At 42.9% G+C, this 25,449-nt stretch overlaps 1 protein-coding gene across 1 annotated transcript in view; it reads left to right on the top strand.

The window, feature by feature from the left end:
- C2cd3 (C2 domain containing 3 centriole elongation regulator) overlaps positions 1-25,449 on the top strand; it is a 100,657-nt gene that overhangs the window by 57,464 nt on the left and 17,744 nt on the right. Inside the window, exons 21-31 of the mRNA XM_027407777.2 lie at positions 113-381; positions 1,184-1,273; positions 2,206-2,808; positions 5,790-6,128; positions 11,841-11,979; positions 13,994-14,058; positions 14,448-14,653; positions 15,419-15,552; positions 17,925-18,086; positions 20,338-20,558; positions 23,349-24,267. Coding sequence (XP_027263578.1) covers positions 113-381; positions 1,184-1,273; positions 2,206-2,808; positions 5,790-6,128; positions 11,841-11,979; positions 13,994-14,058; positions 14,448-14,653; positions 15,419-15,552; positions 17,925-18,086; positions 20,338-20,558; positions 23,349-24,267 — 3,147 coding nt within the window. The remainder of the gene's footprint in view (positions 1-112; positions 382-1,183; positions 1,274-2,205; positions 2,809-5,789; positions 6,129-11,840; positions 11,980-13,993; positions 14,059-14,447; positions 14,654-15,418; positions 15,553-17,924; positions 18,087-20,337; positions 20,559-23,348; positions 24,268-25,449) is intronic.

Raw genomic sequence — 25,449 nt, 5'->3', positions numbered from 1 at the left:
GATAAGCATGCTCCAATCGTGTGAAAGTGGTAGAGCTATTTCCTGGACATGCAAGCTGATTTCTAATAATGTTGTGGTGTCTGCTTCTCATTTCCTCTCTTGTCCCCTACAGGGCTTTGGCTGAGCAGGAACCTGCTCTACAGTTTAGTGCCACCGTAGGAGTCAATGCTTCTGTCACCACTCATCTCTCATTCCTACCCAAGGGGGAGCAGCGCCGAACCCGCCATGTGGCCTGTTCCTTCTGCCCTGAGTTCTCCCATCACATTGAGTTCCCCTGTAACCTGGTGATTCAGCACAGTAGTGGAGAAGCCTGTTTCCTGGCAGAGCTATTGGAGTTTGCAGAAATTATTTTTGCAATCTATCATGAAAATACCAAGTCAGGTAAGCACTGAATGACCATCACCTTCAGAATCAAGTGAGGCTCGGCTCACTTTTTCCTTCACAATACCCTGAAAAAAATTGAAAAGTACCAGGCGTTGGTGGTGCATGCCTTTAATCCCAGCACTCGGGAGGGAGAGGCAGGTGGATCTCTGTGAGTTTGAGACCAACCTGGTCTACAAGAGCTAGTTCCAGGACAGCCTCCAAAGCCACAGAGAAACCCTGTCTCAAAAACGAAAAAAACAAACAAAAACAAACAAACAAACAAAAAATTTGAAAAGTGGGGGTCATAATCTTTTTTTGTTTAATTTTTATTGTTTTTTTGAGACAGGGTTTCTTTGGGTAATAACCCTGGCTGTCTTGGAACTCACTCTATAGACCAGGCTGGCCTGGAACTCACAGAGATCCACTTGAGTGCTGGGATTAAAGGTGTGCACCACCACTGCCCTACATAATCTTTGCAACTTGTAAAGGGCATAGCACAAATACGAATGTGAAGTGTTTATGCAAGAATGTAGAAGGAAACAGCAATTGTGTTCAAATGTTAGTGGGTGGGTCTAAGTAAAGAACAGGCATGTGCTCCTTGAGTTTTGTACACCTTTCCCATATGTCTGAAAAACGAAGTTTGAGTAAAACATCTGAAGGACATTCAGACAAGGATGTAAGCAAGATAATCCCTGATGCATCAGTTCACCACTGATTTGTGGGTAGAAGTATTGTAGGAGTATACTGTAGAATTGAAGTGTTCTAATAAACAGGCCTCAGTAACCCACCAATAATTATTCATTTTTGCTTCACTTAACAGTCAGTGATATAGCCAGTATCCAGTCATGCAAAGAGTATCTGCTTGGAGTAGTAAAGGTTCCAACAAAAGATCTGCTGGTCAAGAGATCTGGTAAGGATCCTGAATAATCATGTGCTGATCCTGCCTTGCTGAGGTAATCCCATCTACCTCCCATCCAAAATACACAAGGAAGCCTACCCCTGAAGACATGCTGTGAACTCACACAGTTCGCTCAGGCATTGGAAGGCCTGTCCTAGTCACGGAAGAGGTCCAGCTCACCCAACTCTAGGAAAAATAGGGATGGTGAAGAGAAACCGGTGACAGTACCTCTGCATATATAGCATGTTGTGACAATTCCTGGGATTTATTTGAGCCTCACAGTAAACCTCTAGTAGGATACAGAGGCAGTGTTTTAGTTTCACAGAGAAGATGAGTTCAAAGAAGTTGGTTTGCCTACACCACACAGCTATTGAGTAGCAGAACTTGAAAGTAGTCATCATTCAGATACTATTTTCACTTTCCTGTCCTGTACTACAAATGGAATAAAGGTCTGGACAGACACACACAGCTATTTATTTGTTCAGGAACTAGATCCCAGAACACTTGACTTGCTGTTCCATTTCCTTTCCCTTGCACTGGCAATAACATGATAACATTTCATTTTTCTATAGCACTTCTCTTCAAGGCACTTCCTCAACCATTGTTTCATTTAGCTACTATAACTTCAGTAAATAAGATCAGTGTGAATTTACCTATGTGTGCCATATAGAAAAGAGACTGTGAGAGATTAATGATGTAGGCAGAATAACCACTAGTTTAGGGCTCTCAACCAAAGAAAGGACTCAACTTCCAATTTCTAGTCTTATCCTTCCTATCTAATTGCATTGCCTCTCAGTGGTCAGAGAAAGACTGGCTCCCAACTCAGTGTGGGTATGTTTTCCATTCAGCATTGGGCCAGGGTAATAGGGAATCTGACTTATAAAGAGGATGTGTGTTTCTCTTTGAAGACAGTGATCAAAAAATCTTTTCCTTTTCTCCATAAGGGATCACAGGATGGTATCCTGTCATTTTACCAGAAGATGAAGGCCTGCCTCAGAGCCTGGAGTTTATGCAGAAGATTGTAGGAGGCCTGGAGCTTTCTGTATCCTTCACGCACCCTGGAGATAGAGAGCGGGTGTTGGAAGCTGCTGAGCTTCTGGGCTGGACCTTTGACAGCAGCCTGAAGGATCTTGTCAAGGTGGAAGAAGAGGTACCAGCCACTGTCACCATCTCCACTCCAAGACTCTGGCTTCCTATCCACTGTGTTCTGCTCGCTGGCCACAAGAACATTCATAAGAATACATACTGCTACCTTCGCTATAAGCTATACAGTCAAGAAGCCTTTTGGACCCCTCTCCGGAAGCCTAAGGAAGCTACAAACAAAAACCAGGTCGTGATTACTTTCAAGGCATCCAAAAGAGCAGAAGTCACTCGGAGCCCGTCACTGCTTTGGTACTTCAGGGAGGAGAAGCTAGAGATCCAAGTGTGGCGAGCTTATGGCAATGACAGTTTAGAGAGGCCACACCAGACTGACAGCTGGATCGGATCAGCCTATGTAGACCTGTCCAGACTCGGGGAAAAATCAGCAAGGACACTAACTGTCAGTGGTGAGTGAACACTCAGTTTTAGCTCTTTGTTTGGGTACCTTCTCTCAACATAAATTCATCAGATTTGAACATGTAATATGGTACCTAAATTATCATAAGCACCCAGTTAACATGTATAGAATGAGGTTAACTGAATTTCAGTGACTACCTTTATCACATGTGTAAGAGCCTGTGTGATCATTGAGGGTGATGGTTTATCTACTACAGTGAAAAGAATACCTCTCCAAAATACTCTTTTCTCTGAACATTTCTAAGGATATTCATCTTCTCTGGTGAGTGCATCTTGGAACTGTAAAGAAAATCTGCATGGTCCTAAACTGGTTCATAAGCCAAAAAGGAAAAGTTACATTTTACAAATAGAATGCAATGTGTACTTTTATTTCATTCATTGGTGCTTAATGCATTTATTTGGCCCTGGGGATTCAAATATAAGTAAGAATTAGTTCCTAGCTTAATGGTGTTTATATTCTGGTAAAGACTACAACTGTAAACAATGAACGTGAAACATAAGAACTAAAAAGAGGGTGTTCTCAGTGGTACAGTTGGGACTGTGAGGGTTCATGGTCTCTAAGGTTTGACTTAAGGACAGAATCTCAACCGAAGTGATTTAGGATTTAGGAATAAACCAGGGAAAGGGGAAAAGAATGGTGTTTTGTGTTTTGTTTTTGTTTGAGACAGGGTCTCTCTACATAACCCTGGCTGTCCTGGGACTCATTCTGTAGACCAGCTTGGCCTCAGACTCACAGAGATCCACCTGCCTCTGCCTCCAGAGTGCTGAGATTAAAGGTGTGCACCACCATGCACAGTTAAGAAAGGTTTTCTAAAGAAAGGAAGAACAAGTGTGAAGACACAGGCATGAAGCAGTTAGGTGTATTGCAGATACTGTAAGTAACCAGCTGGGTCTCGGTACACAGGTTACAGAGCACTGTGATAAAGCCAGAACAGTGGTCAAGAGAACTAGTCTCATCAAAGCAGAAGAACTGTCAAAGGTCATTATAATGGGTTCTGGATAGAGAGGTCATAGAGCTTTGCATTCTAGAAAGTGAGTCTAGTGACTGTAATGTGGCATGAATTGAAGGTAGCCAACTAATTCTTTTTTGTTGGTGTTTTTGAGTCTCATACATCACATAGCCCAAGATCTCCTTAACTTCACTATGTAGCCAACCTTGCACTCCAGGTCCTCCTGGAGTGTTGCTGGGGATCAAACCCAGGGTCTCTTGTAAGCCTGGCAGGCACTCTACCTACTGAGCTCACACCAGCCCATGACTAAATTCTGTACAAACATGACACTCAGTTTAACACTCCTGTAAGGTTAGTTATTTCCCTGCTCTACACAGTTAAAGAAATGAGGTCATGACCCTGTTTTACTTCAGCTAGGCTTTTGCTCCTCTGATCCTTGGGGGTTTTGTTTTGTTTTGCTTTTCTCTTGTTGTTGGTATGTGGTTTTGGTTTGGGTATTGTTTTTGCTTGCTTGCTTGCTTGCTTGCTTGGTGTTTTTGAAACAAGGTCTTGATATATAGCTTGTATTAGTGCAAAATTTGTGATATATGCCAGAACTCACAAACCTCCTGCTTCAGCCTCCCAGGTGCTGGGATTATAGGTGTAAGGCTCTAACCTTTTGTTGGACATATGGCCCGACCTTTAAAAAAAAAAAAAGAAGTGAGTGAGTTTGGATGATTGTCCAAATTCTTGGGTTCTTTTTGGACCCAGCAGATGTAAGTATGGCCCTATGAAGTATCTCTTCAAATTCTATTTTATGTAGGCCAGTTCAGGTTACTTCATAGAAACTAGAGAAAAAGTCTTTGAAGTGAGACAGGCTCAGGTTTACTAGATCTAAGTTGGTTTTTTTTTTTTTTTTTTTTTTTTTTTTTTTGGATAGGCTTTTAACTTCACTACTGAAGAAAGTAGATCTGGGACAGGGACACAGAATATAGATCAGGGGTCAGAATCCCATCACAAACACTCCCTTTTTATTAAGTTTCCAAAGAGACTATTAAACTTTTCAGATTGTCTGTGTCTGTCATACATCTCCATATCCCACTAGTTTAAGCTTTGTATTCACTTGAACAAAAGCCTTATACATTTGATGTGTGTGTTAAATGTATCATCTACATCCACTCAGCCAGCCAACCTGTTTCCATATACTGCTTAAACTTCCTGAGGGTAAGGACCCACTGGGTTTCATGTGGGTGTCCTCCCTCTCATAATGACTCTCATTTTCTGCTTTCGAGAACCATGGTAATCTATGCTTTGTATCAAGAAGAAAAGAGGCTATAAAGAGACAAAAAAGTTCTGCCTTATTGCCATCTCTGACAGGTAACATCTTTTTCCTCGAATAGGAGTGAATCTAGCAAAGCATACTTCAGAAGGAATTATTGTTGCCTTCTACTCCAAGTAAAATCTCATTTTAAGATCCAGCAAGCCAATGAAGTTCAAATCCACCAGTTATCAGGAGAATGATCCTGACAGTTCCACTGACCCATCTGAAATTCTGGCATAGAAAGGACTCAGCTATTAGTACCCCTTATCCTCCCTTCCTCTGCTGTCGCCTCCTGCCTCCCCCAGTGAATCCTGGGGGGTGTTGCCAGGTCATGCTCAATGGTAAAAGGGGCTAATGGGAGCACTGGATAGCTTCCCAATGGGGAGAGATCTAAAAGTGGAAGCCTGTGTGCACGCAGAAGAGAAGACGGGCTCCTCTTGTCTTTGCCCAATGCCCTTGGTGTGAATCTCTTACATAGCAGTGCTGCCTGCCTACAAAGCCTTTGGTTCTGGCTTCAAATCAAAAATGTCACCACTAATATTATTGGATGTAACTGGATATAGTAGAGGCAAGGGCAAAATTTTTACATATACCAACTTCAGATCCTTTCTGAAAATTGGTGTGTTGAAACCTGTGATCCTATTACAGAAAAGAGGCCTATAAGCAGCCTCTGAGAGGTATTTTCTTTTACGCAGGCTTATTTTTCTACATTCTCTTGCAGGTGTGTATCCTCTGTTTGGAAGAAATGCTTCCGATCTCTCTGGAGCTGCCTTGAGAATTCACGTGGTTCTTTCCCCTCTCTCCTTACACACTGAGCCCACTCGTGAACTGGACTCCATGGACTGCAGCAGCCACAGTGAGTCTGAACAGCTCCCCAGGACAAATGATGGGCTCCAGCTCTCTCCACCCTGTGTCCTCCAGAAGTCTCTGGCCTCCACCCAGGTGGACTGCAACAGCACTGCAGCTGAAGTGTGCCCCGCCCAGGAGGGCTCTCCTGAGCAGGATGGAACTTTTGCAGTCAGTATCCTGGTAGAGAGAGCCATGCACTTGAGTTTGAAAGGTATGCTCTACAGACTTACCCAAAAGCAGGTGTCCAACTCCTTGGGGTACTCTGTCTTCACAGAGCTTTCAGATTATTCCAGGACCTACCAGGATGGTTAGTCATCATAGTCAGTATTATATTTCATGAGCCTAAAGGTTGAAGTAACATGAGAGCCTTTCTGAAGTAAAAGGCAACTTTGCCAAGTGTATTAATGCTGCGGATCATAATTCCTGCTCAGAATTCCAGGTGTCAACCTCAGTGCTTCTCTTTTCCTTATCCAACATCCAGTGTCCATGTCAAATAAATAGTTCTCTATTAAAATTTCTCACAAATCTCTTCCTCCTCCTCCTCCATTCCACCCACTTAGGGCCTCAGGATGCACCCAGGACTAGGGGTTCTTAGCACTAGATCTGCAGGTCCCCAGTAGATTCATAAGGAAAACTTAGAGTTGGTGACATAGATAGAAATCAATTCTATTAAGAGTAATGCCTATAGTGTTGACAGCCACAGAAATCACAAGCATCTTTGTGTCATTGTATCACTTTATTCATACCGGTTCTTTGACCTTACAGCATTTACTGCCTACATCTAGGTCTTATCAATAAAACATATACTTTTATATCACAAAGTTCTAAGTTTTGATAGCTACCAGTATAACTAGATTTAAACACTATTAAATGAAGAGGCCCACACACTTCACCAGACTGCGAAGGAGTCTCTGGAAAACAACCTCCTTCCTGCCATTGTTAGCCTGGCATCTCCACTAAGATTTTCACTTTGCTGTCACCTTCCCTCTCTAGGGGACTCATTCCACTCCCAAGGCTTAGGTCTAGCTTTACTAGAGGGCTGTCTGGCATAAGGCTCCCTCCTGTCTGTTCCCTTAGCACCTTTTGTTCTCTGATTATCACAGCACTGGCCAAATGGTACTGACATTTTCCCCATGTTTTTCTTCTCTGCTAAATAACCTCTCTCAAGAATAAAGGCCTTGTACTTGTTCACCATGCATTCATTCAGATAGCAGCAAAATGAGCAGCAGTGTTTGCTATGTAGCTGTCTTAGTGCCAGGGATAGAGCAGTGAACAAAATAACATCATGTATCCATCCCCCTGTGATCAAGCCCCTGGCAGAAACAACTTGAAAAAGAGAAAGTTCAATGATGGCTGCTTGCCCATGGAGGCCAGAGCATGTGTCACAGGCTTTTCTTCAGTTCTTGGCAGACAATGCAAAGAGAATAGGAAAGAGGAGCCTAGAACAAGATACAGCCCCCAAGGACATACCCTGTACCCTACTTCCTCCATCTAGGTCCACCTCCTGAAGTTCCCATAACCTCCAAAAATAGTCCCACCAACTAAGGGACTGGCACAGCACATGAGCATGTGGGAGACCATGCGTACTCAAACCCTGACAGCTCTCCCTGGTTGTTTCTTCCAGTACTGTTCTCCAGTGTTTTTCTCATCCTGCCACCAAGACTGCTTGTCTGGCCAGCAAATCTGACCTTGTCTCTCCATCAGTTAAAATACCTGTAACCCTGGTGACAAAGCACACAAAATCCTGCCCATCTGGCCTCATCGGCCTTGGCAGCTTCATTTCTCACCATACTCACTCACACTCAGCAACTTGTTCTGTGCCAGTGCCCTGTTCAGTCTCAAGACTATGAAGCCTTGTGCTGTTTCTCTCTCATTTGTCAGACTTGCTCCGTCTCCTTAGAAGAATAGGTTAAAGTGATGCCAGCGCTCTGAAGCCTAACCCTGTCACACCCATTATCAGTCCACCCGCCTCTGTGCACCCGGAGCTGTCCTGTAACACTACCACATTCTCACAATGAGTCGTATTTTGTACTAAATACTGCCTCTGGTTCTAGTCCTTGGGTCAGGGAGTATATTTCTGTGCCTTTGCATTCTGACTCTCTTGATACAGCTAAGCAAATATAATCTTCTGCTCTGTGAATATGAGCCACAGCCTCTCACATTTCTGGCTGAGTTAACTTGTTACTTGGCCCCTTTTAACTGCCAGGTCATGACACAGCAGGCTAGACACCTGACATTCAGAGATTTCATTTGTACTCAGTCATCTACTCTTGCAGTGATGATCCCATGTAGTGCTTTCGTCATAAACATGTGTGCATCAGCCAGGCGGGGGAAGTGCAGACCTGCCACATGCCTCTGACATGAGCCCTCTCCATGGTGACATGATAGGGCTCTGGAATGGGAATTAAAGGTCTGTGACTGACCTAGCTGAGTTGTAACGGCTTTGTGACCTTGAGCAAAAACACTTCTCATTTCCTCAACTACCAAACATAATGATAATACAAGTTCATCAGAGATTCTCTTCCACGTCCATCTTCGAAGAACATGGGGCTAAGTAGGGTATGTGCTCTCCGTACACTAGCGTACCTTGTCAAGCTCTTGAAAGCATCATTTACATACTTCAGTGTCACATTGGATTTGCTCCTGCCTCCAGCAGCATTCTCTTTGTGCCTGAACTTTCCAAGCCTTGGGATGGAATAAATGGTTTCTTTGTACAAAGCATCATGCTGATGATTTACAAACAACCCTAAAGCTTTAACATAGAGCAACTGGAAACTTTCCATGGTCCCCACTGTAGTTGTGGTTCTGAAAATGTAAGTACATTTGTTACCGAATCTCTGGGGAGCCCTCCTTTAAGAAGTAGCTTGGGGCCAGGTGGTGATGGCACACACCTTTAATTCCAGCTCTCAGGGGGCAGAGGCATACAGATCTCTGAGTTTGAGACCAGCCTGGTCTACAAAGCAAGTTCCAGGACAGTCAGAGCTGTTACACAGAGAAACCCTGTCAGGGGGTGGGGGGGAGCAGAGGGAGGAACATACCTTCCGTCATAGCTACTCAGGAGGCTGAGGCAGGAGGGTTGCTTGATTCCAGGAGTTCAGAGCCATCCTGGTCAACATAGCAAGGCCCTGTCCAAAAAGAAGAGAAAGTCCACTTCAATAATCTTAGTACTTGTGCACTTATATTACATAAGACAAATGAGACAGCTGAAGAACAAAGGTAAAGTGCTTTGAAGCAATGTAAGCTACAACTGGAGAATAGATTTTACTGGATTGTCTGTCTGTCTCCTCAGATCAAGAACCAAATCTGACTCAGGTTGTGCATATTTGACACAGAAATGTCAATTAATGCTAGATTCATAAAACCAAACTTTTTTATTTTTAAATTTTTATTTATGTATTTAATTATGTGTGCCCATGCATGTGTGCACATGCCATGGTGCTCATGTGTAGGTCAGAGGACTTTGGGGAAGTGGGTCTCACCTCCCACCTTGTTGAGGCAGTGAGTAAGGCAGGGTGTATCCTTGTTGTGGCTGCTGCTCTGTGGTATGCTCCAGGCTAGCTGGCCCATGAACTTCTCAGCTGTTCTCTCTGGCTCCCATCTTGCTGGAGGAATGAAGAGTTATATCACATATCACCGGCTTTAAATGAGTACCTGCAGTAAAACTCTGGTCATCAGGCTTGTGTAGTTGTGCCTGCTCAGCCATCTCTCCATCTCTGGACTAAATGTTTTTAACATACAAAACTGGCCTTTGTAAGGTTTCCACTGGCTCATATTAAGAGGGTAAACTTTCTCTAAACTAAATAGAGTGAATTAGAACTATTATGATGGGAATCCCTGGAGAAGTCAGCCAAACATGGCTAATTCTTGTACTTGCTAGCTCACCAGAAGGGTGATAAGTCAGCCACTTGGCTTCCCTACTCCTGGCTTGCCTTATGCATGACACAGGGAGAGTCACTTACCTTACCGGGTTTTTTAGAGGTGTCATTAGCATGAATTTAGTGTATAAGGAAACAGTTTATAAGGTGTTACCCAAATATGAGTCTCACTGAAACAACTCTGTCTTTGATACACAAAATAATTTTCCTACTTAAGTAAATAAAATTCTGGAAATGGAATGAAGAAATTAAGTGCTGTGAAGCTGGTTTGCCTCACACCTCAGCTGCTCTCAGTGTATGTGTCAACCCTGTTAGGGGTATAATAAGTTTCCTCTGAACTGCCTTAAAAAGTGTTTTAATAGCTGGGCACACGCCTTTAGTCCCAGGACTGGGGAGGCAGAGGCAGGCAGATCTCTATGAGTTCAAGGCCAACTTAATCTACTGAGTGAGTTCCAGAATAGCCAGGGCTACATGGAGATACCCTGTCACAAAAAAAAAAAAGGGTGGGGAGGGAGTTCAGAACCTCACCCTTTCCAGAAATGTAAACAAGTCCAGATGAGTTCTCACTCATAAGGGGAGATCGGGGAGAACCAGATAAACCTTCACTGCCCAACTTGTTTGGCTAAATGCTCCAGAACTATTTCCTCCAAACTCAAAACAGTAGTATTATTTCTAGACCCTCAGGATGGATCTGGGGAGCAGTGGCACGAGAAAGATCAGTGCAAGATTTTGTACATCTAGAATTAGAAATTTATTATGGGAAGTGATTTGAGAGCATGTGTCCAGAAGAGAAACATGAGCTGAGGGAGCCAGTGAAATGGCAATAGAAGAAAGGTCAGTGGTGAGCCAGGCCTGGTGGCATAGTCCTAAAACTACAATACTAAGAAGCTGAGGCAAGAGGACTGTGAATTAGAGGCCAGCTTGAAGAGAGCTGATGAAAACATGTTAGGTAGAAAGAGTAGCTCAAACAAAGACCAAAGGCAAGAGAGATCTAGACACGGCCCTGATAACACATATGAGGCCCCTTCCAGCCCTCTCTGATACCTGAAGCCCAGCTTCTTGACCTGTGGGTCACACTTCTTATGGGTTGGGTAACTGAGTGTGGGAACCACAGAGCATTTGACAGCAATGAAAGTTTTCTGATGGTACAGAGACCAGAAATTAATTCAAAATTAAGCACTAACAAAACGTGTGGTATTTCTGGCAGCTTACAATACTTGACTTCATGGTAGCCTTGGTTCTGAACTCACACTTTATATCCAGTCACTACTCAAGGCCAACAAACACAGCTGATTTTAGACTACCATACATTATGAGTTACAGTACATACAAAGTTTCTGATTTTTTTATTTTGAGATAGGGTCTCACTTTATAGCCCTGGCTGGTCTTGAACTCACAGATGTCCACCTGCCTCTCTTGTCTCTGAGTGCTGAGATTTAAAGGCATGAGCAGTTTAATTGTGAAAAACAGACTTAATGTTTTCTCATCACCATTCCTCAGCATGTATCAAATTATTTTATCTCTGGATTGTAGTAGAATGTGTTTTGTTTTCCATAATTGCTGAATTGAGTTTCATAAATAAATAAATAAATGAAAACATTTCAGTGAGTTTTAGCTTGGAATTAGGACAGAATTTCCAACGTTTTTCTGAAATGGCCCTCAGCATGCTTCTGCTGTTTTGTACTGTGTATCTGTGCAGAGTGACATTCTTAGCACTGACTATTACAAATCAGATCAATCCATCCTACAGTATCAATATACAACCAAGATTTAATCCTTCATGTAAAAATAAACAAGCATGTCCATCTCGCTAGCATATAGATTTTTATCTTTTATGAACAGTAAATTTATGTGTATTTTAAAGAATTACTTTTAAATGAAATTTTTTATAATTTTTTCTGAGTAAATATTGATTTCTATGCCTCTTTTGAATTTATATGTCTGCCCATCCAAGTCACATACAGATTTCTCAGATAAAAAAATTGGTCCTAAATAGATAAAGAAGTCCTCCCCTAAAATTCAATCACCCTCACTGTGTTTTCTTTCAGGGAGCCCCTTGACAGAGCGGAAAGTATCCATACCCAGTTGTTGTGTATCCTTTGCAACAGCCACTGAGCCATCTCCTATATATACCCATGTCATTGAAAACACCGACTCACCCATCTGGAATTTTCAACAGCAATCAAGGTTTGTATTTTCTGATGTTTATCACATGTTTTGAATCAGCTTTTTGTTCCAAGAGACAAACTCAGAGCCAGAAATGCAATAGATACAATGATGTTTGAGCAGAGCTGCAAAGTGAGTCTTTATGCAGTTATTTAGTCCTAGTGTTTACAAATTCATGGCTACCAGTGGTTGAAAGGCTTATTGCATTGTTGTTGGTTTTTTTAAAAAAAAACTGATTGCATGTGTGTGCACATATATATCATGGCAAGTGCATGGAGGGCATAGGACAAATTGTGGGAGTTGGTTCCCTCTTTACCTCATGGGTACCAGGGACAACTTGAGTTGTCAGGTTTGGTGGCAAATGCTTTTACCTGCTTACCATGTTTCATTGTTTGTTTGTTTAAGATTTATTCATTTTATGGGTTTGAATGTTTTGCCTGCATGTATATATGTGTACCATGTCAGAAGAAGGTGTTGGCTCCCTTGGAATAGAGGTTACAAATGGTTGTGATCTACCATGTGGGTGCAGGGATTTGAACTGAGGTCATCTGTAAGAACAACCAGTGTTCTTCACCACAGAGCCAGTCTCCCCAGCCCCTTATTTCAGTGTTTTTAGCTCTGATTATTGCTCAAAAATTAGCCAGTGAGAGACAAGAGATATGCCTTGCTCTGGGAATGAAGTAAAATTCTCTCTACCATTAAATTGTGGTCGTCCTAGGAAGAAGTACAAAAATGAAAGTCTGTGCTCAAGTTTGACAGTGATGTAAAAGAAGTAAGATGGATGCTGGTAGAAAGATAGCTCAGAAAAAAGGGTTACTTAGACCAATGTGGAAGTCAGAGTGTGCCCCATAAATAAAACTCCGGCATTAATATTAGAAGAATGTATACATAAGTTATGTAGATGAAGAAGCCAGGGATGGGGCTGTATTCTATGTAGAAAATTAATCTCAGTAAAGGAAAAGACCTTTAGTACAATGGAAAGAACCTGGCCTTTGGAACCAGAGAAACTTTGCATCCAACCACATCCCATCCATATACTAGCTGTGTGAATTAAGTTACCTAGTATCTCCAAACATCAGATTCCTCATCTTCAGGTGGATATAGTTCTATAGGTAACTGTAAAATCCATATTAGATGAGTTTTTTGAAGATTGCTTAACCAGTTTTAATAACATAGACATAAAGCCCCTAACGTTGATATAATTATTAAATAAAATACATACATGGATACTGTCTTTTAAAATATGAAGTTGCCAGTCCTGGTGGTGCATACCTTCAATCCCAGTACTGAGGAAGCAGAGGCAGGTCTAGAAATAATACTACTGTTTTTGAGTTTGGAGGAAATAGTTCTGGAGCATTTAGCCAAACAGGTTGGGTAGTACAGGTTTATCCAGTTCCCCCAATCTCCCCTTGTGAGTGAGAACTCATCTGGACTTGTTTTCATTTCTGGAAAGGGTCAGGTTCTGAAATACCACCACCCCCCTTTCGAGACGGGGTATCTCCATACAGCCCTGGCTATTCTGGAACTCACTCTGTGCATTTGAGGTCAGCCTGGTTTACATGGCAAGTTTTAGGCCAGCCAGGGATACATAGTAAGACTAAAACATATACACATACATGCACACATGCGGGGGGTGGGGGGGTGATTTTCCACTGAATGGAAAATTTTTCTCCTTCCCATGTCATTTGAAGATGGGAAGTCATCATTTATATTCAGGTTTATTAAATGAACTTTTTTAAGTATTATAAATGTTTACCGTTCATCCGCTTTAAGGTTTATATTGTGGCCAAATTTCCCATCCAGTTGATCTATCAAATCATCTCACACCCACTGAATAAATACCACTCTGAAGTCTAAGGCATCAATTTATTCTTGAAAATTTTTCTTTGCTTCTTCTGACATTCCTTGGATTTCTTCTCGAGAATGTCTAAAGAAAACATCTCTAATCTGACAGAGTATCTTCCTCAAATCTAAGTTTCATTCTTTGGAAGGTTCCTGTAGTTAACTCATGGTGACTGATGGTTTTTCCTAACAGGTTATCAAAAGAGCTGCTTCTGGACCCACATCAAGCCCTGGTCTTTAAAGTGTGGCATAAAGGAGGTATGAGTGCTATTCTGTGACCTTCTTCTCCAGATGAGCAAAGCCATGGTACTGATGACCCTGAGAACACAGGTGTCTGGTAGAGGAGACTCACACAGAAGGCCCCATTATTCTCTTGTGGAATTTAAATACTTAGGAGTCATATTTTTTAGATTACCTGCTGAATGTAGGAATCCAATTACATTTGAGCCTTTCCAGTTGTATCTGTCTTTATACTGTACTGTACTGTACTGTATAGAAGAGGTTTCCCCGTGGCCCCAGCCTTTCAGCCTCAGAGCCACTAGCTCTAATCATCTGACCCAACTTCTCTGTGTAGTCTCCAATCTCAGCAGGAGGAAGAGGACATGACCAGCCATGCTACCCAGCTCTTCTCTTCTCTTCCCCCACAGATGAGGAGAGGGTAGTTGGCTTTGCCTCGGTGGACCTCTCCCCACTACTGTCTGGCTTTCAGTTTATCTGTGGCTGGTACAATATTACAGACTTCAGTGGAGAGTGCCAAGGGCAGATAAAAGTTGCTGTTTCCCCTTTGGAGAGTCTGCTGCATTTAAAAGAAGAAAGACAAGCAAGACGAGGGACAGCAGCTCCAGATTCACTGGTAGGTTTCCTTGTTCATACCTAGTCACAGGTTCTACTGTGAGAAGATCCTTTATACGTTTTGCTCCTGCCGGCTTACAGCCCACAGGGAATAAAGAGTAATAATAATATTGTAGCCCAAAAGAGGAGATAATGGAGGATGTCCTATATGCTGTGAATATATGTTTCTTTTATTGGTTGATGGATAAAGCTGTTTCAGCCAGTAGACAGGCAGGATTTAGTCAGGTTGAAAATCTAAACAGGGATAGAGAAAGGTAGTACACAGAGTTACGGAGATGCCACGTAGCTACCAGGATGCCTGAGTATTCTCCGGTAAGATAAGGCCTTATAGAAATACATAGATTCATAGTTACCGGTTAATGATTAAGAGAAAGCTTGCCAGTAAGAAGCCTAAGCCATCGGCCAAACAATTTATAATTAATATAAGCCTCTGTGTGTTTATTTGGGACTAAATGGCCTCGGGACAGAAACTTCCATCCATATGTAAACATAAAATCATGCCCTGCCTTGTACCTGAAAGAGTAAGAACATAAATAAGAGAAAAGCAACTGAAAGGCAGTCTGAGGGCATAGTCTTTAAAATAAGAATAACATGACCTATGTCCGATGGTGATTATTAAGTTTAAATGAGGCAGTGTATATTACTTATAACAGTGTTCATCACAGAGAGAGTAAACTATACCCAGCAAATTTTCAAATTTATGTAAGGCTTTGTTCTGAAGGGATCAGTGGTAAACAGTACACCATTTTTCTCATTGCTGCTGCAGATACCATTGTTCAGCCACTTTTCAATCCCTGCCTCTTCTATGTGTGACACATTCCCTGGGCCCATTGAAAGGCACATCCAAGGCCAGCTTGCCCACACTTCTCCAGAGGAGGTTGATTTCTCCTCTCTTGCAAGGTAATTAATTGCTAATGGGAAGAGATGAAGTCAAATGATGCATGTGAACTGTCTTGTCCTTCCTCTCCTTTATTAAGGAAGAAACACTTGGTTCAAGGGCCAGGGGTGTAGCTCAGTTGGTAGAGCTCTTGCCCAGCATGTGCAGGGCCTTGAGTTCAATCCTTAGCATCACATAAACCAGTGTGGTGCACACCTGTAATCCCAGCACTTGGGATGTAGCGGCAGGAGGATCAGAATATCAAAGCCCATCCTCTCCTACATTGTGGGTTTGAAAACAACCTAGGCTACATGAGACCCTGTTTAAAAAAATAAAAATAAATTTAAAAAAAATCCAAAACCATACACATGATTGGTTCATTCTGTTCTCTAAGCTAGCCATGAACAGTATGTGTGGGTTTCTGGGCTAGAGAATGTGCCATCCTGTTAGAGAACAGGGCCAAAAGTAAGATTGTGTCTTCTACCTCACTCCCATTTAGGCTTGGTGCCCTCCACCAGAGGTTTCCCCACATCTTTCTCACCACTTCAGCAAAGAGACAAAAAATATTCTCTCACAGGGCACATGCTTTTAATCTCAGCACATGGGAGTCAGAGGCCAGCCTGGTATACATAAAGAGGTCCAGGCAGACCAGGGCTGCATAGTGAGACCCTGTCTCAAACGGAAGAGTCTTCTCTGATGCAGCTGTCCCTGCAGTGGCTGTTCTGAGACAGACATACACTCCCACGCAGCTTCCCCCTCTAAGGTCTGTTTAGTGCTTTGCAGTTTTCCTTGGGTGACCACGTGAAGATAATTCTCTGTCTAGAAGAAGCTCTTGTGCTTCAATTCCTATGTTCAGTGTTCTAGGCTCCAAGTGTTGCTTTGATCATAGCTAGTCAGTGAAACATGGTTGAGGGGCTTGTCTCTAAGAATTTAGTGATTTTCTTTTTATCCACATAAAAATGCACCTATTAAATCAGAAAGACCATACAGGTGTGTCCTTATTCTAATCCAGCCATCCATTCCAGGATGGGCTCCATTCTCTCCCTGACCACTTCCAGCTGTTTCTGAGCCTGCCTCCCTCCAAAGAAAGGGTAGTGAAGTCCTGTGCCAGTGTTAGTCTGGACTAGCTATATAGTATCTAGTGCTAATTACTTTGGTTCTTTTTGAAATTTTATTTATGTGTATGGGTATTTTGCCTGCTTGTATGTCTGTGTATCAGATGAGTTTTTATGCTCTTAGAGTCTGAAAAAGGGTATTGGTGCTGGTACCCTGGGACTAGAGTCACCACATGGGTGCTGGGAGCTGAGCCTGTATTCTGTGGAAGAGCAGCCAGTGCTCTTAACTACTGAGCCATTTCTCCAGCCTGTACTTTGGTTCTTTGAGCCTCAGCTTTCTTATTTACTCAATAAAAATAATACATTACCTCAAGGATTGCTATAAAGAGGAAATGAGAATAGAAATAAACTCATTTTAATACACTTTATGTATGTCATCTGATTGTTCTCACACCAATCTTAAACAAGAAGTTTAGTTCTTAATAATACATGGCAAATCCCTGGATCAGCATTTTCTAAATGTTTTTGTCTGAAGTGGAAACTAAACAGCTCAGACAGCCATCAACAACTAGGTGAACAGATTGCCAAATTGTGGTATATTCATGAAATAGAATGTAACACAAAAAAGAAATATGTTGAGATAAAAATAAAATTCTAGAAAATGCATAGTAATCTATAGTGGCAGAGAGCAAATTAGAGGTTATGTCACAGTAAGGTGGGATGGGATGGGTAAGAAGGCAAGAGGAAGGGATTTCAAATAGGAGGAAGGCACTGTGGATAGATGGTTCCTTGTAATGACTTTCTTGATTAAAGGTATATGTCAAAACTCATCAAATTGTATATTTTAAATATGTTAAGTTACATCGTAGTAAAACAGTAGTTCTTAAACATTCCCACTTAGGAACTCTTTTGTACTGCTAAAGTGACAACCCAGGCCAGGCATGGTGCTCACACCATATCTCAGCACTTGAAAGACAGAGGCAAGCAAATCTCTGTGAGTTCATACACAGTGAGTTCAAGCCAGCTGAGCCTACACAGTGAGGCTGTCACAAATAATAATAATTTGATTAGGCCACAGAGTTATTTCAGATCTGTGTTTTAGAGAAATCACTCGTCTCTAATGTGGAGAATAGAAGGAAGTAGAATGAATAAGACCAAAAGCAAGTGTATTTAGGAAACACGTGAGATCCAAGCAAGAGCTGAGTAAGCTAGAAGTGGTTGCAGTGGTGGGGACAGGTCTACAGTGTCATTTAAAAAAAAAAAAAAAAAAAAAAAGACTCTGTCACACTAGGAGTTCTCTGCTTCATTAGGAATTTACTCCACTCCCAACTTCTCCACAGAAATGGTACCATAAGAAGCCAGGCGGCACGCCATGAAGAGCATGTGCAGAACATCCGTCGATTTCACGAATCCCTGCAGCATGGGGAGGCAGTCTTGGCAAGTGATGAGAAACTGGCCACAGTGCCTTTGTCCTCCCAAACCTCCATTCTGACTTCTCTCAGGTGAGGACCTGCAGGGGGAAGCAGCTCAGGGAACCAGTGCCTGTGGAGCACAGGTTAATGAGCAGTGGCATCGTGGAGTGTGGCATTTCCATTAATTGTCCCTTCTCTGGAAGGTTCTGTAGAGTGATCTTATACTTACTAGTGTTGAATTGGACCTGGGAGCCTTGTAGACTTTCTCCCAGATGAATCTGTCGGTTAGAGCCCTACATTCCTTCAAAAGGAATTAGTAATAGTAAATCCAGGGACTTTAGCTTGTTCACCAGACATATCGATAGCCACCCTCACATCTGAAAATCCTCACATCTTTACAACTTACAAGCCTTATCCTGTCCATGGCCTTTATCTTCACAGCCACATCTTTACGCTAGTTATCTATGTTGTCCACACTTCCCTGTCATTGTGTTGGTCTAGACAGCAAAGAATCACTGTGAGAATTGGAGCGTACTGTAGAGCAGCAAGATCGGTTTACTGGGAAACAAGTGAGAGATCTGGTACAGTGGAAAGGACTTGATTTCACAGTTAAATAGGTTTGGCCTCTAGCCCCGCCTGCCCCAGTGCAGGAGATAACCATGACCAGATAACTATAGTCTTCAGTACACACACACACACACACACACACACTAATTGAATAAATAAAATTTAAGTGCAAGGAGCAGGACAATTCTTTAGGAGTTAGTTCATGGGGGCCTTGGCAACTGGGGACCCGTGTGTGACCTGTAGAGCAAGTACTGATAAACCTGTGTCACTGGTGAGAAGGTACAGTATGGTGCCTAAAAAGTGTGTATGCCCTGATTCTGTGCCAGAACAGATGGAACCACTGAGGTTGAAGATTTCCTAACACTGTGCCAAGCGTACTCTTGCCTGCATTTTCCTGCTGCAGGCATTTATCTGTTCAGGATGTAGACACTTAAATGACTTGGTGACACCTCCACCATTTAATAGACCAAATTCTCTAGTCATAGAACAAGGATGAGCCTTGTCTTGTCCTTTCACTTGGATTTGACTCAGTCTGGGCTATGGGAATCCTCCGGGCATATTCAGGGCAGCAGACATGCTTCCTAGACTCTCTGTTCCCAGATACTCATGGCCTAATTAGAGAAAATTAATGAAATATCAAATAATGAGAAAAATGACAAGACTGAAGTCATGTAAGCTGAGAGTGGAGGAATTTAGGAAGCAGGTGACCCAGTGATTTCAGATAATAGATTTCAAAAAGTCATGAGCAGCAACCTTAAAAGATAAATGAAGAGACGAAGTACAGAGCAGCTTGATCTCGGATTTCATAATTTGAAGAGGTGTGGGAAGGAACGGACCAGCTTGGGACAGAGCCCATCTAGTGTCCTAGAAAAAAGCCTAAGACTTGGTGTCCCAGAATCTGAATAGCCACATACTACTACTTACCCTAGATGAATCACTTACATCCTCTGAACCTGAAATTCTTGATTTGATTGGCTGAGAATTACCAAAGTAGTGTATTTGAAAGCATAAATACCTATGCAAATGAAGGTGATAAGATTCTTCATTGGAGAGTGGTGAGAATGAAAACAGGATTAGTTTTGGTCACTCATCCATGTTCACTTACTCATTCAGCAGTCATTTGTTTTGTGCCAAGCATTATGCTGGATGGGATGGTAGATGTAAGGAATTGTCACACTGAGTCAAGTTGCATAAGGAGAAGTAGATATGGAATCAGCAGGAGCAGTGATTGAGAAATACAGGGAAAACTGAGATGGAGTCTTGGAGCCAACCTGGAGAGTTAAGGAAGGCTGGCTAGCTGAGGATCAGGAATGACGGAGAGGTAACCGGAGTAAGGCTGAGTGAGGACTGCCACAATGAAGGCCAGCAATGGTTGCTTGTACATCACGTGTTATGATACTTGGCTTGTAATCTCAGCTGAGACAAGACTATAGCAAGTTCCAGGCCACCTGTGCTATATATGAAGATGTGTCTCAAAGAAACAAAACAAGCTAGCAAAAAGAATGGTTCCTTATAGGAAGGTTGAATTTTTTTTTTTTTTTTTTTTTTTTTTGCTAGATAGCAGAAAAGAAAACATTATTAGTTGGGCAGAGGGGATGGGGGACAAAGTTGTCTCTAGCCATAGGAGGTGAAGGGTAAAGGATTGGCTGAAGAGGGTAGTAGGTTCTATATAGAACTAAGCCAAGTAAACAGTATTAAAGTCCTGCCTCGTGTCATGTGAAGTTTCTTGTAATCACTGTGAATGACCTCTTTGTCACCCTCCCCTTTTCCCCAGGAAGAATCTGAGTGAGCTAGATGAGATCCAGAAGTATTTCACCCAGAAGCTCAGCAAGCCTTTCCTGCCCTTCAGCTCTCACAGTTCTCCTGCTATCTCAAAGAGCCTGGAGAGCCAGAGGGACTATGTGGGCCCAGAAACCAGCAGCCGAGACCCCGAGAACCAGTGCATCCTGGAGAAATCCAGTAACCTGGTGATGCAAGTCAGCTCCCTGATTTCAGGTATGGCTCAGAGCGGTTTCTGCTACAGCTTTGATTACTAGGTGTCAAGTCGGGGCCACCTGAGTGTCTACCCTCAGATAGGCTCCATCACAATACAAACAACAGTATTCACATCCTTTTTCTTCCTTTGCCGTCTTCCTTTGGAAGGAAAGGATGGTGGTGTGGACAGGAGCAAGGGACCAGGTCCTTGGTTTCTGGCATTGACTTGCTATTGACACTAGGTATGCTCTCTTCTTTCTTGAGCTTTCATTCCCCTAACCAAAAATAACAGGCATAGATTAGGTGATAGCTTCCTAACTGTTCTTGTTTTTGGTTTTTTGGTTTGGTTTGGTTTGGTTTTGGTTTTTCAAGACAGGGTTTCTCTAGGTAGCTTTAGAGCTATCCTGGCACTCACTCTGTAGACCAAGCTGGCCTCGAACTCACAGAAATCCACCTGCCTCTGCCTCCCAAGTGCTGGGATTAAAGGCATGCACCACCACCGCCTAACTGTTCTTGAACTTGTCTGCACCACTATCTTTCAGGGGGAAACTTAGCTACAAACATGTTTAAAATTCTAATTTCCAGAGTCCAGAAGTATGCAAGATTTTTGTTGTTGTTGCTGTTGTTGTTTTTGGTTTTGGTTTTTTGGTTCGGTTGGTTAGCTGACTTGGAGGCAGAGTCTCACTGTGTAGTTCAGGCTGGCCTCAGATTCACAATAATCTTCCTGCATTGGCCTTCCAAATGTTGGATTACAGACATGCACCCACATACCAGAACAAAGTCTGCACATTTAAAAATCACTGTAGAAGACCTGTATGGGTCTATAGTTTACCATCCCAAAAAGTCCCTTAGAGTAACTCTTACTTTGCCTCCATATTGGTATTGAGAGGTAGAGGTGAGTATAAGTCTTCATTGGCCTGAAAGACACTCTGGGTATAAGGGTAAAATCTACATGTCTTGAACAACACTCTGTATACCTTGTAGTGGGCTTCCATCACCATCAGACAGAGCAGACAGTTGTCTCTGCCATCATAAACTTATACTCTGTCATGAGCCAAAGAAGCTTCTCCCAAGAGAAAATGTGTTAAGACAAGAGAGACTTTGTCAGGATGCAAGTGCTACAGATAGGGGAATCCCCTTACAGGGATGTAGTAAAAAAAACAGGATTAAAGCTGGCTTTGAAGTCAAATTTGGAAGCTTAATGCTTACCCAGAAAGAAAATAAGGATGCAGCCCAGGGACCAAATATGTGCAAACCCTAAGCTCTGTCACAGTACCTCATACAGAAAAGGGAAAAAAGAAAAGGAAGTTCTTAGCAAACAGAATAAGAGCTTATTTTCACAGACGGTATGTATTCGAAGAGAGCTCTATATCAGGAAACAGTTCAGAAGTAACAAAGCCTACTCTCTCCATCATGCTTCAGTACACTTTTATAAGAGTCTGCTAGATTAGTGGGTATGAGTGAGTCACAAGTGTGGGTCTCATTCTTGCTGTATCTGTATGGTAAGCCTTTGCTGGCCCCTGGAGACAACATGAACCAGACGTGTGGGCCTTGCCCCAAGACGCTCACAAACTGATGTGAGAAACAGCTTTATATTGTAGTGTTCTCGTGTGTTTCCTTATGGAACATGGCTAGAGTAGAGCCTTCTAGCTGGTGCATCTGGGTAGGATTCCTAGAGGAGATGTAATAGGCATTGGAAGATAAACTGGTTTATAAAAAAGGAATTGCTCCAAGGCAATAATTAGGACCAAAAGACCAGGGCCAAATAAGTCTGCCTGGTGCCTGTTCTACTTACAGGTTCACTCATACGTAGACAACCTCTCCTGATGCCTGAACACTATGACCATACTAAACAAGCCCCTCCTATCAGTTACCCTCTAGCAATAAGCAGGTTAGCCCTGGAAGTCAAATCCGCCACTAGCTTCTGACTTTTTCTAGAAAAGAAACATGCAAACATGTAATTTACTATCACGGATCATTTTCTATTCCTTATTTGAGATGAGATCTTGCTATGTTGCCCAGGGTGGTTCAAAACTCCTATACTAAAGCAAGCCTCTTGCCTCAGCTTTCAGAAAAGCTAAAACCAAAGGCATGTACCATTATGCCAACTTATTTATTAATGTCTCCACCCTCGTTTTATCCAAAAATAATTTGATTTGACTAGGACTTTCTCCTTATTAAGTGCCTGTACATGGCACATTGCAGTGTATGCCCGTTTTTCTCATAGATTATCAAGGCTGTGAAGTGGCTGGTATCAGTCACGTTTGAGCAAAAAAAAAAAAAAAACAGGCTCAGAAGGGTCAGTTTGCTCATGACCACAAACTTAACTATAGAGACTGGACCCAAAGCCTGTGTTCTTTCCAGTGCCCTGCTGCCTGTATTCTTTTCTTTTGTTGTGCATTAATAAGATTTCCTTGCTTCTATTTTCCAAGTAAAATAGCTAGTTTTAATAACTGTCATCGAATAGGTAAATGAGTGGACTCTCGTTTTGGTTTTAATATAGGTGATTACTGAAGTAAACGGAAGCATGAGCATGCCCATCAGGACCTCAGCTCCCGAGAGATCTGAGCATGAGCACTTCACAGGTGTCTCTACAACTACAAATAGACTAGATTTCAGCCTCTAATGTTAGAATAAAGTACTAGAGATTGTACTGCTGTGACTATAGTTTCACTGACTCCTGGGTGAATTAACTGTTGTGAGGTTTGCTTAAAGTCCCATGGCAAGGATGCTTGTGAAGTAGAGGCCAGCGAGGGGACCGTGTGGTCTGTAGCCCTGCATGTAGTAAGAGTGGTATCTGTTGCTATTCAGATCTGCAGACTATCACCAGAGACTCACAAGCAGCTTTGGCTTCTCACCAAGCCAGGAGTAGAAGCAGAACAGTCACCACCCTCCCAGATGCCCAGGACACTGAGGCCCTTCAAGGACGAAGCACCACTCCAGAGGAGCCACTGGCAAGAGCTGGAGAGGCGAGCACAAATTCCCTGCCTGCCCCTGTTCTTGAAGAGATTTCAGAGGGAGGAGGACTGCTCCATGAGTTGGTGGAGCATGCAGTACCCATCACGAGGGTGCAGAGGAGTGATGACACTGAGGTGGACCCAGAACTCAGTGATGAAGACTATGAAGAAGATATTATTGAGCCCAGGACCCTAAATGAAATTACCACAGTGACAGACAAAACTAGCCCCTGGTCCAGTTTTACATCAGACATGAGTGGTGAGGTCATCAGCCCTCAGCCCAATGAGGTACAAAGGGAAGGCTCCTCCTGTCCTCCCGGACCTTTCCCCAGAGAGGAGCTTAAGGTCAGAAGTAGCTTGATGTCCAGCCCACAAAAGGCAGTCAACCCCCAGGCCGGACGGGGCTCCCCTAGCCACAGTATTGCCTGTGAGGGTGGAGCCTATAAGACCAAGGTTGAAGAATCTGCCTCAGCCCAGCCTCTGCTAGTCCCAGGCCTAACAGTCTCAGGAGCCAAAGAGAGCAATGATTCTGTTGGATGGGGCTCACCACAGAAAAAGCAGGACAAGAGACCCATGCCAGAGATCCTGGCTGAGAGGGAAACTTTCTCCAGTGAGTTCAGTGACTCTTCTGAGAGCTTTGAGAAGTTTCCTCTGTACCTGCCCTCCCAAAGCAAGAGGGAAAACCTCAAGGAGCCACCCATGGACTCCCCTTCTGTGAGGCAGGAACAGGTAACAACTGGACCAGGGATGTCCACGAGGCAGAGCCTCCTTCTGTATCCTTTGCTGTTTCCCACAAAAGGTACTAAGGCCATCCATCCTGAGCACTGTGTATGCTGGTTTCAGGCTAATAGAGAGTGCATGTGACCAGTGGCCCTCATGTAATGCACTGGAAGGAATAGGGCATGAGAAGGCTCACCTGCGTGGTTAGTGTTATATCCACCACTGAAGCCAGGCTTGGTGGCCCATGCATATACTCCCACACTTGGGGGGAGTGGGGGTGAGGGGGTTGTGGTAGGAGAACTAGGAGCTCTAGGTCAGTCTAAGTCACAGAGCAAAACCTTGTCCAAAAAAGACCAAAAAAAAAAAAAAAAAATCTCCCCTTCAGGTATAAAGTACTGAATGGGGCTTGGGTGTTGGTAGCACATTCACAGGAAACTTCTCTGTCTGACTTCTCCAGTTTGCACACTGTGCAGTTCCCTACCTGAAGGCAAGGCTCCGGCCCCCAGCTGAAATAAAAGGGAGGCTGGAGCTAGGCCTATAGTCCCTTGGTAGAGCACTTGCCTAGCCTTGGGTTCTATCCCCAGCACCACAGAAAGGAGGGTGTGTGTAGAGAGACTTTTACTATTGATTAGAATTTACTGTATGCTAGGAACTTTTCAGTGTGTCACCTCAAGTATTTTAGATGAGTACCATCTAGTCTGCATGCGAGAAAACAGGCTCGGGGACTTTTTTTTAAAGATTAATTTATTATTATTATTTTTTGTGTATGGGTATTTTGCCCACATAAATATCTGTGTACCATGTGTATGTAGTACCCTTGGAGGCCAGAATAGGGTGTTGGATCCTCTAGAACTGGAGTTGCAGATAGTTGTGAGCCTCTGGGAATAGAACCTAGGTCCTCTGGAAAAGCAGGCAGTGCTCTTAACCACTGAAGCAGCTCTCCAGTCCCCAGGATCTAACTTTAAAAAAAAAAAAAAAAAATTAAAAAGTGAGCCAGGCGGTGGTGAGGTACATCTTTAATCCCAGCACTCAGAAGACAGATGCAGGAAGATAACTGAGTTCAAGACCAAGGCCAGACTGGTCTACAGAGCTAGTTCTAGGACAGTCAGGACTACACAGAGAAACCCTTTCTAAAGAGGGGGGGGGAGAAAGAAAAAGAAAGAAAGAAAGAAAGAAAGAAAGAAAGAAAGAAAGAAAGAAAGAAAGGAAAGAAAGAAAGTAGTGATAGAACTAAG

This window comes from Cricetulus griseus, chromosome 3 (assembly GCF_003668045.3).
Source record: "Cricetulus griseus strain 17A/GY chromosome 3, alternate assembly CriGri-PICRH-1.0, whole genome shotgun sequence".
Classification (NCBI taxonomy): Eukaryota; Metazoa; Chordata; class Mammalia; order Rodentia; family Cricetidae; genus Cricetulus; species Cricetulus griseus.
Note: the sequence above shows the minus strand (reverse complement) of the source record. Positions and strands in the feature narration are given on the sequence as shown.